The sequence below is a fragment of the Girardinichthys multiradiatus genome, chromosome 4, assembly GCF_021462225.1.
Source record: "Girardinichthys multiradiatus isolate DD_20200921_A chromosome 4, DD_fGirMul_XY1, whole genome shotgun sequence".
Classification (NCBI taxonomy): domain Eukaryota; kingdom Metazoa; phylum Chordata; class Actinopteri; order Cyprinodontiformes; family Goodeidae; genus Girardinichthys; species Girardinichthys multiradiatus.
Genome location: NC_061797.1, coordinates 31554716 through 31569894, shown reverse-complemented (window position 1 = coordinate 31569894; position 15179 = coordinate 31554716). Strand labels below are relative to the sequence as shown.

At 38.9% G+C, this 15179-nt stretch overlaps 1 protein-coding gene across 1 annotated transcript in view; it reads left to right on the top strand.

Annotated features, from left to right (window-relative positions):
* Window positions 1–15179, top strand: part of spon1a (spondin 1a) — a 96683-nt gene that overhangs the window by 22893 nt on the left and 58611 nt on the right. Inside the window, exon 6 of the mRNA XM_047362281.1 lies at window positions 7614–7762. Coding sequence (XP_047218237.1) covers window positions 7614–7762 — 149 coding nt within the window. The remainder of the gene's footprint in view (window positions 1–7613; window positions 7763–15179) is intronic.

Sequence of the window (15179 nt, the reverse complement as noted above, 5' to 3'; positions counted from 1 at the left end):
TGTAACCTGTAACTCTATGCGTTACATTAACGCTCAGCTTGGACTCCTGCTTTACTTGCACTGCCATACTTGCACAATGATAACCTGCACTTTTGTATTGCTCTTGCATCTTATACTGCTCTATATTTACTCTCACTCACTTAAAACTGTGCACATATATTTATATTATATTGTAGATATGTTTATACTGTTTAATTTGTACTGTATTGCACCGACTACGCCAAAACAAATTCCTTGTATGTCCAAAAACGTACTTGGCAATAAAGCTTTTCTGATTCTGATTCTGATTCTGATAAGACTGTCCTACAACAACAGAGTGTCTTCAGTCAGAGGCTTCTTCAGATCGGCTGTAAGACGGAGCACTACAGGAGATTCTTCCTGCCCACAGCCATCAGCATCTACAACGGCTCTTTGAGGAAACCTTCATAATATGAGCTATAACAACATTTAATTTCCCTTTGGGATTAATAAAGTATTTTTGAATTGAATTGAATTGAATGTGAACACATCATTATAGCTAAAAAATATACTGAACGTAAATACCTTCAGTAACTCTATCAATATGGTGCTTTAAATCTTTTGCTTTATTATTTACCATGAATTTTACCTTAAATATTTACAACCCCCATTTATCATTGACAGTCTTTCCCTTGAGTGCTTTTACCACGTATATTTATTAAATTTGTAACCATCGCCTTCTATATTTTGTCCTTACTATGAATTAAATGCAATGCAAATTATTTTAATCATCTGCAACTTTACTTGGCTTATTATATTAATACTAGTAAACCTTCGTATTAGCTCCCTCTACCGGGGGGATGTACTTTTAAAAGCAACCTGTTTGCTCCATAGAACATTTAAATATTCATTTACGCATTCGAACATTTATACCAACCTTCTATCTTCATTAATCAGGCGCTAAGGAACCATTTACTTTTTAATATACATCTTATCTATATTTTATCCCGTCTAATTGTGGAGCACACTTTCTTTCTGCATATTGGGTTGGCGCTGCGTTGTTCAGTTTGAGTCAACTGATTTACAGCACCTTCCTGGTTTAAGTGGTTTCAAATTTAAGCATTAACTGCATTACTGCCGCAGCAAAATAACAAGCTCGTACTAAACAATCCATGTACTGTCAATATTAGTAAGTTCATTTAATGGACGTAGCTCTTACCTCCAGCAAATCCTGGCTGGCTGTAACTCATAACTCCATCACTATCTACGCCATTGGCAGGCGTTTCATGCAGTCGTCGGGCTCGCACACGCCATTGGCAGGCGTTTCATGCAGTCGTCGGGCTCTCACACGCCATTGGAAGGCATTTCATGTAGCCGTCGGGCTCTCACACGCCATTGGCAAGCATTTACAAACATGCCTTGGCCAGCATCTCAATCCTAAGCCTTGTCAGGCATTCATCTAACCACCTTGACACTGTCAGGTGCAGCCCATCTTCACCCGACCTGGCATCGGTCATCCATGCATCTTCAGTCATAACTCAGGGTAAGCCCATTCGAGACAAATCATTATAAAATTTTGGTCTGCGTTTTACTCCCCGCTCATCTCAGATAATCAATAACTAATCTCCTTCAGTTTAGCCTCAGCCTGGCCTCGGCCCTTTTGGGGGAAGACGTACCTAATCATAATCCTAAGATGTTTATTCAAACCTACTTCATCCTCAGCGATTACGTCTCCCTCAGGGGTCCAAGCGCCAAAGAAATAATCTTTCATTAATCAATTCTTTAACTGTCTTCTTGTTGTTTCTCCGTTAAGTGAGTCTTTCCAGGTTGAAATGGAGTTTAAACGAAAATTCAATATGGAAGACTCACCACCCCCACCGCGTCCAATCACTCCTCACTGGCTGCTCCAATCAACGGCAGGTCCGCACTCCTCCTCAGCCAATCATCTCCCAGGGCATCACTTTTAAAGACCCTCTGCATGGAAAACACTGCTCTTCTGCTGTGATTTGACCCTCCTCCACCCCTTCTCCACCATGGGCTCCCAACTCCTTCCATACCAAGGCCTACACCACCACCAGGATCGGATCCCAGGGGGGGAAGACGTACCTAATCATCATCCTAAGATGTTTATTCAAACCTACTTCATCCTCGGCGTTTATGTCTCCCTCGGGTCCGAGCGCCAAATAAATAATCTTTCATTAATAAATTCTTTAACCGTCTTGTTGTTTCTCAGTTATGTGAGTCTTTCCAGGTTGAATTAACTTAAAAATTCTAGTTGGTTTGCTAATCCTGTAATTTGAATTATATATTATAAAAGAGGCTGGTTATAACTAATATCATTGATTAGAATTATTTTAAAAAATCATTAGTAAAAATATAATCAATTAGTGTTGCAGAATGGATTGTTACTCTGGGTGGTATGGTGATTTTTGGGAAAACTGTGCATTGTGTTCATAAAATCATTTATTAGCTTGTGAATATTAGTAACACTGTATATTCAAATCTCCTCATGTTTGTTAATGGTTTCAAGTATGTTGTCCATCACAGCTTACGTGTCAGATACTCTAAAGCTCAGCATCTTATCCACATACAGGTCCTTCTCAAAATATTAGCATATTGTGATAAAGTTAATTATTTTCCATAATGTAATGATGAAAATTTAACATTCATATATTTTAGATTCATTGCACACTAACTGAAATATTTCAGGTCTTTTATTGTCTTAATACGGATGATTTTGGCATACAGCTCATGAAAACCCAAAATTCCTATCTCACAAAATTAGCATATCATTAAAAGGGTCTATAAACGAGCTATGAACCTAATCATCTGAATCAAAGAGTTAACTCTAAACACCTGCAAAACATTCCTGAGGCCTTTAAAACTCCCAGCCTGGTTCATCACTCAAAACCCCAATCATGGGTAAGACTGCCGACCTGACTGCTGTCCAGAAGGCCACTATTGACACCCTCAAGCAAGAGGGTAAGACACAGAAAGAAATTTCTGAACGAATAGGCTGTTCCCAGAGTGCTGTATCAAGGCACCACAGTGGGAAGTCTGTGGGAAGGAAAAAGTGTGGCATAAAACGCTGCACAACAAGAAGAGGTGACCGGACCCTGAAGAAGATTGTGGAGAAGGGCCGATTCCAGACCTTGGGGGACCTGCAGTGGACTGAGTCTGGAGTAGAAACATCCAGAGCCACCGTGCACAGGCGTGTGCAGGAAATGGGCTACAGGTGCCACATTCCCCAGGTCAAGCCACTTTTGAACCAGAAACAGTGGCAGAAGTGCCTGACCTGGGCTACAGAGAAGCAGCACTGGACTGTTGCTCAGTGGTCCAAAGTACTTTTTTCGGATGAGAGCAAATTCTGCATGTCATTTGGAAATCAAGGTGCCAGAGTCTGGAGGAAGACTGGGGAGAAGGAAATGCCAAAATGCCAGAAGTCCAGTGTCAAGTACCCACAGTCAGTGATGGTCTGGGGTGCCGTGTCAGCTGCTGGTGTTGGTCCACTGTGTTTTATCAAGGGCAGGGTCAATGCAGCTAGCTATCAGGAGATTTTGGAGCACTTCATGCTTCCATCTGCTGAAAAGCTTTATGGAGATGAAGATTTCATTTTTCGGCACGACCTGGCACCTGCTCACAGTGCCAAAACCACTGGTAAATGGTTTACTGACCATGATATCACTGTGCTCAATTGGCCTGCCGACTCTCCTGACCTGAACCCCATAGAGAATCTGTGGGATATTGTGAAGAGAACGTTGAGAGACTCAAGACCCAACACTCTGGATGAGCTAAAGGCCGCTATCGAAGCATCCTGGGCCTCCATAAGACCTCAGCAGTGCCACAGGCTGATTGCCTCCATGCCACGCCGCATTGAAGCAGTCATTTCTGCCAAAGGATTCTCGACCAAGTATTGAGTGCATAACTGTACATGATTATTTGAAGGTTGACGTTTTTTGTATTAAAAACACTTTTATTTTTTTGGTCGGATGAAATATGCTATTTTTGTGAGATAGGAATTTTGGGTTTTCATGAGCTGTATGCCAAAATCATCCGTATTAAGACAATAAAAGACCTGAAATATTTCAGTTAGTGTGCAATGAATCTAAAATATATGAATGTTAAATTTTCATCATTCCATTATGGAAAATAATGAACTTTATCACAATATGTTAATATTTTGAGAAGGACCTGTATATTGCAACTGTCCCTTCAAATTGTTATTTCTGTTTGTGTATCTGAATTTGCAAGGCATTTTTCTGAGACTGCGGCAATATTGATTGGATGTACAAATTTGAGTAAATAGTCCCTCAGATGGTTAAATTTAGCATACAAACTTCTGATATTAAAGTGGATAATTGACAATTTGCTGTCTGCTGAAGTTCTGATTGAATTGTTCATTGGTCTGATAACAGCAACTGGTTCTGGCGGTGGAAATAAAGTTTGTGACTGGGTCGATTTATCTTCCTAAATCATTTGTATTATCTGTGAACTCAAACGGTGTTGGCTCCAGATGATCCTGTAGATTTATTCTTTGTGAGAATAATTTTTTTCCCGATGTGGTTGCTTCAGATGGGTCCATGTCTGTTGCAGTTGTGAATATTGTGTTCATACCTAAGTAGTGTGATATTACAATATCCAGGAATAGCACTGTATTTAATGTTCATTGTTTTGTAGGTGCTAATTTGCATAATTTGCAGGTATTAAAGTGACAGCTGTCAAACTGTGTCATACCAAACAATGAAACTCTTGTAACCTTTTTTCCAAACTTGTAATGTTGCAGGGCTTATCTTTTCTCAATCTCAATAGATCTTGAAAGTAATTCTGTGGAAACCAAAACCACACAAGAAAGGATTTTGATGGTTAAGCCATGTGGCTTAGCACATGCCTCTCAATAGTGATGTGGGTGGTAGGCTATTGTTGGATGTGATGTGCATATAACCTTGAGCCAAATTATAAGGATGTGAATGGCCTTTCGGATTACACTGCCTCTCTTGTCTAAATCTGCCTCCCTAGTCAGATCAATATACCGATTAGAGCGAAATAAGATAAACCCTGGAATTGAAGCAAGCCCTAATTCACTATCTTAGGCAGGAAGTAGCTGGTGTGAGATTCACTCACACACATACCCGTGCACGCACACATTTCATAGATAGATCAACCTAGTCGTGGAGAGAGCAAGCTGTGTGGCTTCTGTTTCATCCTGACTCTTGGGGCGCTACAGATTGATTTCTCCTTGCACAAAGTCATTTCCTTGGTTACTAGTTATAACACTGCACATACTGCGTCGGACAGTTATTCAGTGGTACCATATGCAGACCAATGACCATTCTGCCACCTTTTCTTTTCAACCTTTAAATTTACATTGGATTTTTCATTGCAAGAATAATTTTTTCTCTCTGGCATACAGAGTTTTGTCACATTGTCTCTCGCTTTTTATTGCATTTCTTTCAATTGTTAGAGAACCTCTTTGACATAGTCTGAGACTGAATTTTCTTGTACAGTTGGCCAATGGGACCTAATTTATTCTTGAAATGATAACCTTTACAGTTCTATTATTTCTCCCTATTGTCCAATTTTAATTTATACAGCTTTGCACAGCTGTTGTGTTCATGCAATGGTAACAATCCTGAAGATCGAATATAAAGCAATGGCATGACTGTCAAGAGGAGTTTTTAATGGATTAGTGTTAGTACGATCTTACAGGATTTGCCCATTTCTATGTTTGTACGTCAAACTGTACATTAAGATTAAGAGTAAAACATACATCAAAACAAACACCTTTCTTATTAGCTATTGCCAACCTTCGCCTAACTACAGTTAACCCCAAAATGACTTATATCCCTGGCAGATTTAGATTAAAAAATATTTCCCTGCAACCAATAAGTCTGTTTCTGATAGGTGAGAAGACGGACATAACCTTCTCAATAATCACTGGGAAATTATCTTAGAGATGTTATTGTCACGCTGTCTTATGAGTGATGACCAGCTTTTCGCATGTTTGCACTGGTATTTTGTGGATTTATCTTTGGAAGGAACTCAAGGTCTTTCAGGTTTAAAGGATTCATTGCCATGACCCTAATCTTTAGCTCCCACCATAGATTTTCAATAATATTCAAAGCAATGGTAAGAAAAAGTAGATTTGAATAATTTTACAACGTTGGACACTTACAAGACCAAAAACATTTGCTGTTCGGAAAACTAAATAACAAATGTTTAGAATTTTGTACATATTCATTTTAAACCAGAAAATAAATGAGATCAAAGACCTTGTTTATATAAATTTTTTAAACAATGGAGGGGAGACAGAGGTTTTGGCATAAACTGCCCTATTGCTATTCATTGCCACACCTGGCCTGTAGCCTGACCTCTGACCCCATATGACATTTATTTTCAACACATTGGTTTTAACCTGTCACCTGACTGACTCCTGTATAGATTTCTGTCATCCCTCTTCCTGTGTAGTTGCTCCTCTATAGAAGGCTCACATGTCTACTTGGGTATCAGGCAGACCACTGGGTCTCCAAGTGACCCAGTGGTCTCCTGGCTGCCCTCATAAACTGCCTTATTCCCTTCTTAGAGCAGCACCATAAACATCTGCTGCCCTGTGGCCATATTTCTGAATTGTGTGCTGGCCATGTACCACTTTTTTTTAGAAAAGTCTAGCCTCACCCCCACCTACCTGGTAAAATGTCTTTGTATTAACTTGATGTTTTAGAGTAGGTCCTTGGAGGAGGTTCATTGTTTTGGTTTATTTTTTATTATGTCTTTGGCTCTGTTTTATTAATTTAACTTTATTCTTTAGAATTATGTGCTGGACCTTCATTTAACTTTTTTTATTTTTTCATTTCTAATATGAATCTGAAGAAACCCTGATAAGCCAGTAATCCTGCTTTGATCTGCCCTCTCGCCTACAGCTTCGTATATATTATATCTTGTGGATTTAAAGCTCATACACTCAAGCCAGTGCTCGATGTTGCAGCAGTTAAGGAGCCTACATGTCACATGTGGTAAAAGAACATATTATGATGGCAGAGAGGATGATGAAATGATGCAAAAACATTGAGCAATAAAGTTGTAGCTACATTTCAATTCCAGACTGCGGGATGATGCAAAAATGACCCATAAACATCAAAAAGATGTCAACAAACCCTTACATGGTAGGCAATACTCCACATCTGATAAAATTCTGGTTTGCATCGGATTTTTAGCTTCCACTGCCATCAAATCAATCCTGTCACAACTGTTTCTTCGTATTGGCACTATTGCAGCTGCATAATGTCTATGCTTGCATGTATAAAACAGATATTAAAACCTAATATTTTTCAGTCTCTCAGGCCTGCACACTTTTGTCCTGAACAAAACAAACTTAAATTAAGGGCTTATGAGTGAGCTTGACATTTGTTATATCTTGTAGGAGGTTCACTTAAAAAAGGAATTATTTTGAGAGTGAAATAAATGGCTGCTGGCAATTTGGAGTAAGTATTTTCTCCCAGGAAGAGATGTTTGGTCTGTCAATTAAAAGGAAAAAAATCATTTGGAGAGCTCTGCTTCTTCATTGCCAAAAGTGGTCTGTAATGCAAGAGAGAACGGAGAGAAAATGTAAGCGTACAGGAAGTCCAGCTAATGAGATATTTTACTCTCTGACTCTTCAGGTCGCACCAATCACTGGTCAGCCATCATCGGTGCCTCCCACTCAAAGAATTATGTGCTTTGGGAATTCAGTGGCTTATCCAGCGAAGGTGTTAAACAGGTAGCTGAGCTGGGCTCCCCGGTCAAAATGGAGGAAGAGATCAGGCAGAAGGTAAGATTTTTCCAGTCTCACATTCTTGTATAAGTGATAAATAAAGATAATAAATGAAATATTTCAGAAAGATCAGAAATCTAGACATGAAAGATATTCTACATGATTTTTCACAAATGTGTGACTATTGCTTGCCTTGTTAAAACTGTTACCAGTTACCATTTCTTCCATAACACCACATAAACCTTAGGGGATAGTGCATTATACTATGAATTGATGAGTGAGTAATTAGTGTCCCAACTCATGAGTTATTTCAAGCATCAATGTTATCTTATCTACAGATCTTCTATCTGGATTTAACAATTACAATTTATTTGGGTCACTACCTCTGTTAGATGTGGTAGGGAGAGTAACATATTCTACTTGAAAATCAGCAGAAAATATTAAATGAACTGAGTTGTAAACATTCTTAAATATTTGGTTAATTAAGTTGCCTGCAATCGGGAGATGCTCTAGAGACAAAAACACAAAGCGAATTTACTTACACTGCTTTTCAAATCTATTTTTTCCAGTTTTATTAAAATTCTAGCCTTCCACCACTTAAATTCTTTACTTTCTTCTTATCTTGTCTGTATTATTACACATAATAGTGTAGCATATCTCTCTTCTTTTCTTCTTCTTCATGACTTTCTCACTCAGTCTTAAAATAACCTATGCTGGTAGAGCAGATGGTCCTACAGAGTTATTGTTTGCTAATAAAAAAGACCAGGAGTTGCAGCACATAATGAGATTATGGTGAAAGCTGTGAATTCTTTGGTCCATTTTTATTTCCCTACTGCTGTTAGAGCACTCTTTTGTTTGGCTTTACCTCTCAACCTACATCATTATACAAGTTACCTCTAAACGTAGAGATAATAGAGAAGTTTTAGCCGACTTGATTGATTGGCACATCTAAGTTCTGTGAAGATATACATTGTGTCAGGTGTTGCTGCTGTTCAGAAGCATGTGCTGTCAATGTGTTGTAAATTAATCACACAGACTAACATACAACATAAATCATTGTTTAATAGGCAAGTTAAAAGAAAATGCTGTGCACAGGTGTGTTGACATTATTGCCCTTTTCAAAATGATTTTTGTTTGCTTGTCCTGGTCCTTTACACCCTATAAAGCAATCTTATGCCCCTTTTCCACTGGCTTGATTTGGCACAGAAACAAGAACCCCCTTGGTATGAGCCCAGAAAATATACCAGTAGGGCTAAGAATTGGCCTGGGATTAACCTTTCCAAATTTTAAGACCTGGTCAAAAAATGACTGGTCAAAACTCCTAGAGGAAGCTTGTAAGTAATTATAATAATTAAGGCAAAAAAAAAACAATTTTTTATAAAAATTTAAATACATGAAGACAAACACTAAAACTGTGATTTTATGGGTTATTTAAACATTTCTTATACATTTTGTCCCTTTTCTTACATTGTTTCCAACCATATTAAATACATTAAGAAAATGATAAAGATTTTCTTCAAAACTGTCTAAATTTGTCATTGCCATTTTTCTGATTTTGATTTCAGTGGTCTGTTGCCTGTACTTTGAAATGATAATAAATCACAGATGCACCCATTTTTAAACAATTTACAAAAGTTCCATTTGAAAAATGATCATTGTTTATCTTTACATTTGTCTAAACATGATTATTTTATTTCCTGAGACAAGCATCTTACGTGTTCACCTTAATTTCCCTTTACAACTCAGAAAACATAGTTCTTGTCTTGGTGATAGGAAGACTGGACAAAAGATTGTCCCTGCTTTGAGCCAGGCAGCGCTGCTTAGTAAATGCTGACACAAACAGAAAGAGGACTCGCTTTGCAAAGGCATCAAGGGGAGAAGCTAGTGATGAATGCAAAATTGATATTCACAGCCCAGCTTCTCTCCAGCCACAGGGTGCACTGATCGTTGAGTGTTCGTACAAAGTTTCATTTGTAAAGCCAAGCAGGCATGCAGACCACACAAACACGCTTTCACACACTCTTACAAGCATAGCTTTTTTATAACTTGCCTATGTCATTTCAGAGTGTAATAACTTTATTTTCTGTTAGAATTTCTTATCCTTTCCGACCTAGAACCAGGGTGTGATAGAAACTGCATCAGATGTGTCATAAAAAAAATACATGTACTATCATCCAAGGTTTAATTCATTTGTTTTTTTTCCCACATGACCTGTCTGGCAGAGTAGCACTTAGAATTGTTGCCTGACTGCCATGAAGAACCCTAACAGATTTACTTACACAAGTGGAGCTTTACGGCTAATGTTATAATGCTCCGCTTGATATTTATAAAATAAACTTTATTAGAAACTGCTGTGGGATTATTTCAATTGGAATGGACAAGGAGATGGAAAAAAAAAAGAAGCAAGAAAGGGAGGTGTGGCTAAAAGGAAAAAGGTAGAGAAGGAAAAAAGAATAGAGGAGAGAATGAAGGGTGACAAGAATACAAGATAACACCCTAGAAGACTGCTTCTACACCTGCAGAAACATAAACAACAACAGCATTGTTACCGAAAAGTGCACGGTACTAATGAATCCTAGATGTATTTAGTGGTAACTACAGTGTATTTGTTAACATCTGAATCTAAACACCTGTTGGTGTAAGTGTTAGTGCACTTGTGTATATCAGGTTTCACCATACAAATATGCTAAACGAGTGTGAAGAGCCAAATACCTGCCTACCTGGACCCGAGACAAACAGGGAAGAGATCTGAGCCATAGACATCCAAAGGTCTCCCATACCATGGGAACCCCAGGAGGACCACTGCCGGGGACTACCACAATCCCGCCAGAGAAGAACAGGGGAGAGCCCCAGGGGAACCACCCTGCATTCACAGTGCAGAAGCCCCGGGGAGCTGCAGCGATGAGGCCACAGGCCCTGCCGGCAGCCGTCTACGCTGGAGCAGATCCAACCATGGACCCAGACGCCCAACACCCCGGGGCACATCACTCCCCAAGCAGAAGCCTGACTGAGCCAGGGGGCCCAGGCCCCAGCAAGCAGCCATCGGGAGTGGGCCATCACAAATCAAAACACCCAGCCCCGGACACCGAGAACCACCAATACACCAGCTGGCAGAGGCTCCAGCCACCGGCAGGGAGTGTGGCGGGGAGGAAATAGGGCCCACATTTGTTGGGGAACCTAAACTGATCCATTAGTGGGAGCAGCCCAAGACTCAACCTGACACAAAAACAGACACACACAGTCACAATCACACATTCCCAGCCTCATGTGTACACTGAAAAATACTTACACCCCCGCACCCAACTTAAAAACACACAATAATGGATGTATACACTCACTCACACTCCCCATATGTACATACTCTATACTCCCCGGTTCAGGTACCGATACTCCAGAGGGGCAACCAGCCCCCAGGACCCAGAAGGTGGTCCCCTCTCTTCTGGGGTGGAGACAGCCAGACCGCCCCAGCAACAGCTCAGATTAGTGCAGGCATTGCCTGAACACGAGCCACCCCGGCCCAGATCCCAGCGCCCAATGACCCCCGTCCCTATCCGGAAAGGGGGCCATGTACAAAAGAGTCCAAATGAGCCCGCCAACCAGAGCTGTCCCAGGATGAAACGGTCCCACCTCCCCAATGAATTCTGATCTCAACCCCATGAGTCCCCCACTCCCCATTACCCCAACATGAATCTCCCCACAGGTCCACCCCCAACCAGGACACAGATATCGAATACATACCCCCTAACACAAATGCCATTAATCCCCTATCCACAGGGGCACACCACCACAGATGAGCTCCACCCCCGAAAAGCCGGTGAAAACACACAGCCCCACTCCAAGCACCCCCTTGGCATCCTGCACCCCACCACACAGTGCACCACGACGGCAAGGGACCCACACAACGCCACCCCAGCCTCTGCCCACAAGCGCAGCAGAGCAGACACCAGCAAGCACCATGCTCACAACAGACCCCTTGACCCCACACCAAGACAGGACAAACTCACCCAGCAAGAGGTCCCTGGTCGGCAATACATTTTTTGCATTGGAAGTTTGTTACATTATGCATATAAGTACACGGACACCTGTATTATTGTTTTTTTTTTTTATATGTATTTGTATTGTAATAGAGGAGAGAATGTTTTCATAGTAGAGTAGATTTAATATGACTATCTCATAGGCTTGCAGCTCAACCTTCTCATTTACTCTTACCATGGGACTGAGAATAGAAATAACATTTTGAGACTCTTCTTTCAAGGTCAGTCTTCTGTCTCAAAATTACTGCTTTTCACACATGTTGCCAGATTACTTACTGAGACACACGAACTAAGACATAAAACAGAAAATTAATAGGAAGACCTTTTTTTTTTTTTTCTTTTTAAGATTCCAATGTAAGATGAACATAAAGTGGTGACTCACTTTTAATCAAACAGTCCCCAGGTTTGAATTATAAGCAGAGGAGAAATTGTGTTATAAATATTAAAAGGCCTCATAACTACAGTAGGTAAGTTGTCAAAAGGTGATAGGAAACCCCTCTTTTTTTCAAAAGGCTTCCGAAAGTGTAGACAGATGTGCAATATTGTTCCATTTTTCATGTACAAATGCTCTTATCAGTGAAGTAGGTGAAGCCTGAGCTCATTGTTGCTGTCCCCCCTTTCATGTTTGAGGTGATTTATATATGCATTCAGTCATTACAGAAGCTCAGTGTGTCACTAATGAGAAGTTTAATGAGACTCCCTCCATGGACGAACAACCAGTGCCAAGGCCTCAGACAGATTATGAAATCTCCTATTTCCTCTCACAGCGTGGGGTGTTTTTCATTATTTCATAGTACAGATGCTCGCAGAATCCTCTAATATTATGAGCTTCACAGCTGCACTACAGAACACAACCAACACCTCTCAGGTCATAGCCAGACAGGCAGATTAAAGGCAGGAAAAACACATGGATGCTAGTTAACACTGGGTGTGTTAATGTGGGTGTGTTTTTTCACTTTCAACATAAGCTATTAGTAGAATTAGATGTAACTACCAGAATAATATCCATTGAGGAAAAATAATAAGTTGGAATTAATGTTTTCCCTCCGTTCTGTTCTTTCTGTTTTGCTCAGTTATTCTTAAAGATAATTTCTGCCATATTTCAGTGGGAGGATGGCAGTTATAAAAAAAAGAGAGAATAATAGATTTGGAGGTTCCTTTGTGTCCTTCGTGTTTTACCTCATTTTAACATTGCTATTGAACATAAATCTGCCCTTTTGAATGTTTTTCAGTAATTTTTTATTTACTGAGGTTATTTGCATCATTGCTATAGCTCAGTTCTATTCAATTTTATGCTGATTTCAAGTATGACATTAAAATAAATCTTTTCATCTACAGCTCTGACTATGCATGCCTTGGTTAGCATTTAAAAGTTAAAGTTCATAATAAAATAAAACTGAACAAGTATGTTGCTAGGAGAAAGCTCTTCTGTCAAAAAAAATTACACGTCAGTGCACATGAGATTCATAAAGTTGGTCTGAAAACAGAAGACCTCTGAAGCAAAGCTCATTTGATCAGATAAGTACAAAAGGCAGTTATTTTGTACAGCATAATGTTTTATGAAACGCGAAAAGAACAAACACCTCTGTCTAGCATGACGGTAGAGATGTAAAGATATGGGCTTGTTTTGCACCCACAGGACCCTCTCAGTGACTATGATGTTTTTTCTGTATACCAAATTATTAAAGATTCCAATCTATGATAGATTAGGTGTGGAATTTAATCTAAACTGCGTGCTTTTTTATGTAAAAAACAATTGTTTTTAGAAATCCTGTTTTTAGTGAACTAATCTGTTGTGTTCAGAAGAATAAAAATAACATGAGCATAAACAAAAAAATATATGAATATGTGAATATGTTTTTTTATATTTTTGATATACAATACTCCTTTGCTTTTTCCCTACCATTTAGACATCTGTTATAGGCAAATTAAAGAACATGCAATGGCTGTAGGTCACCTTTTGTATTGTTACAGGAGACTTCATAAGAAAATGTTGTCTCTTATCAAACAATGGAAAATCAATTTATGTTTTTGTTTTATGAATTTATGTTTTTAATTCCCAAAGTTCATTAAAATATTTGACCAACTAATTATTTTGCACAGCCGCTGCCTTGTTACATTTACTTCCTTTTTTGTTGCAAGAGACAATGCAGTTCAGATAGTTCCCAAAAATACACACAAAAGCACATCTGTGTTTTACATTTTTTCTCTTTGTCACATTTCTGGATTTTTTAAAATGGTCTGGCCTCATGTTTCAGAATTCCAAAGCATTTCCTTGTTTTAAACCATTAAATCCTATTTTTTTATTTTCTTTAGTCATGAACATTAGATGAGCAGGGATAGAAGATATCTGATATAATTGATGTACACTTGATATTTGTGTGAATAATTTTACCACCAAATAAATATTCTGTAATTAGAATTAATTAAAAGTCTTTAACATCCTATTTTTTATAGTGAAAACAACACTTATTATTTGAGAATGTTCCAGTTGACAGTGCATTACATGCAGAGGGTGACAAATAGAACATTGATAATATTATCTTTGTGATTAAGACCTATTGTATCTTCATTTTGCAACACAGTTCTGGCACACCAAGTAATATTTGCCCTGTGCTCTTCTGTTGTGCTGAGGGTGAGACCTGACAGTACTAGCAAGAAGAGGTAGCGAGCATGCAAAAAGCCATAATGATAACCAGATATTTTCATTTTATAATTTTTCTATTTATTGACGACGTCACAACTATTTTTTGTTTATTTTCACAATTGTATTACAAATAATAACAGCATACAGTATGTTTGTATAGACAACATTAATTTTACAGTCTGTATTTTTATCTACAATTAAGGCTTTTTTATGTTTAAATGAAGAACAATTTATGAATCAAGTCATACTTTTTTTCATTCTCCAGCAATGCATTACAACTCATATGTATCATTTATTGATTTAAAATTCATTCACTAACCCATGGAACAATCTGACAACTGTGACCTGACAAAAAAGTGTGCGTTTAGCTCCTGTTTTAATGACTGCAGTCTTGACAGTTACCATTATGTTTTTGATAAATACTGCTGCACAACATATGGAAAATATGTTGTGCACCAATCAAGCATAACATTAAGACCACTGACAAGTGACATGAGAAACATTGGTTTAAAGAACACCACAAAGACCTTTATATGTTGACTTGTTCTCCCAACTCCCCAGATCTCCATCCAGTGGAGTAACTGTGGGATGTGCTGTACAAACAAGTCAGATCCATGGGGCTAAAGGATCTTGTGCTAACATATTTACAACAAATACAACAGGAAACCTCCAGGGTTCTAGTGGACTCCATGCCTCAACTGTTTTGTCAACAAAAGGAGGACTAACATACTATTTGGCAGTACGTCATATTACTGCGTTATAGCTGATCGCTGTATGTCATAACTGAAATACC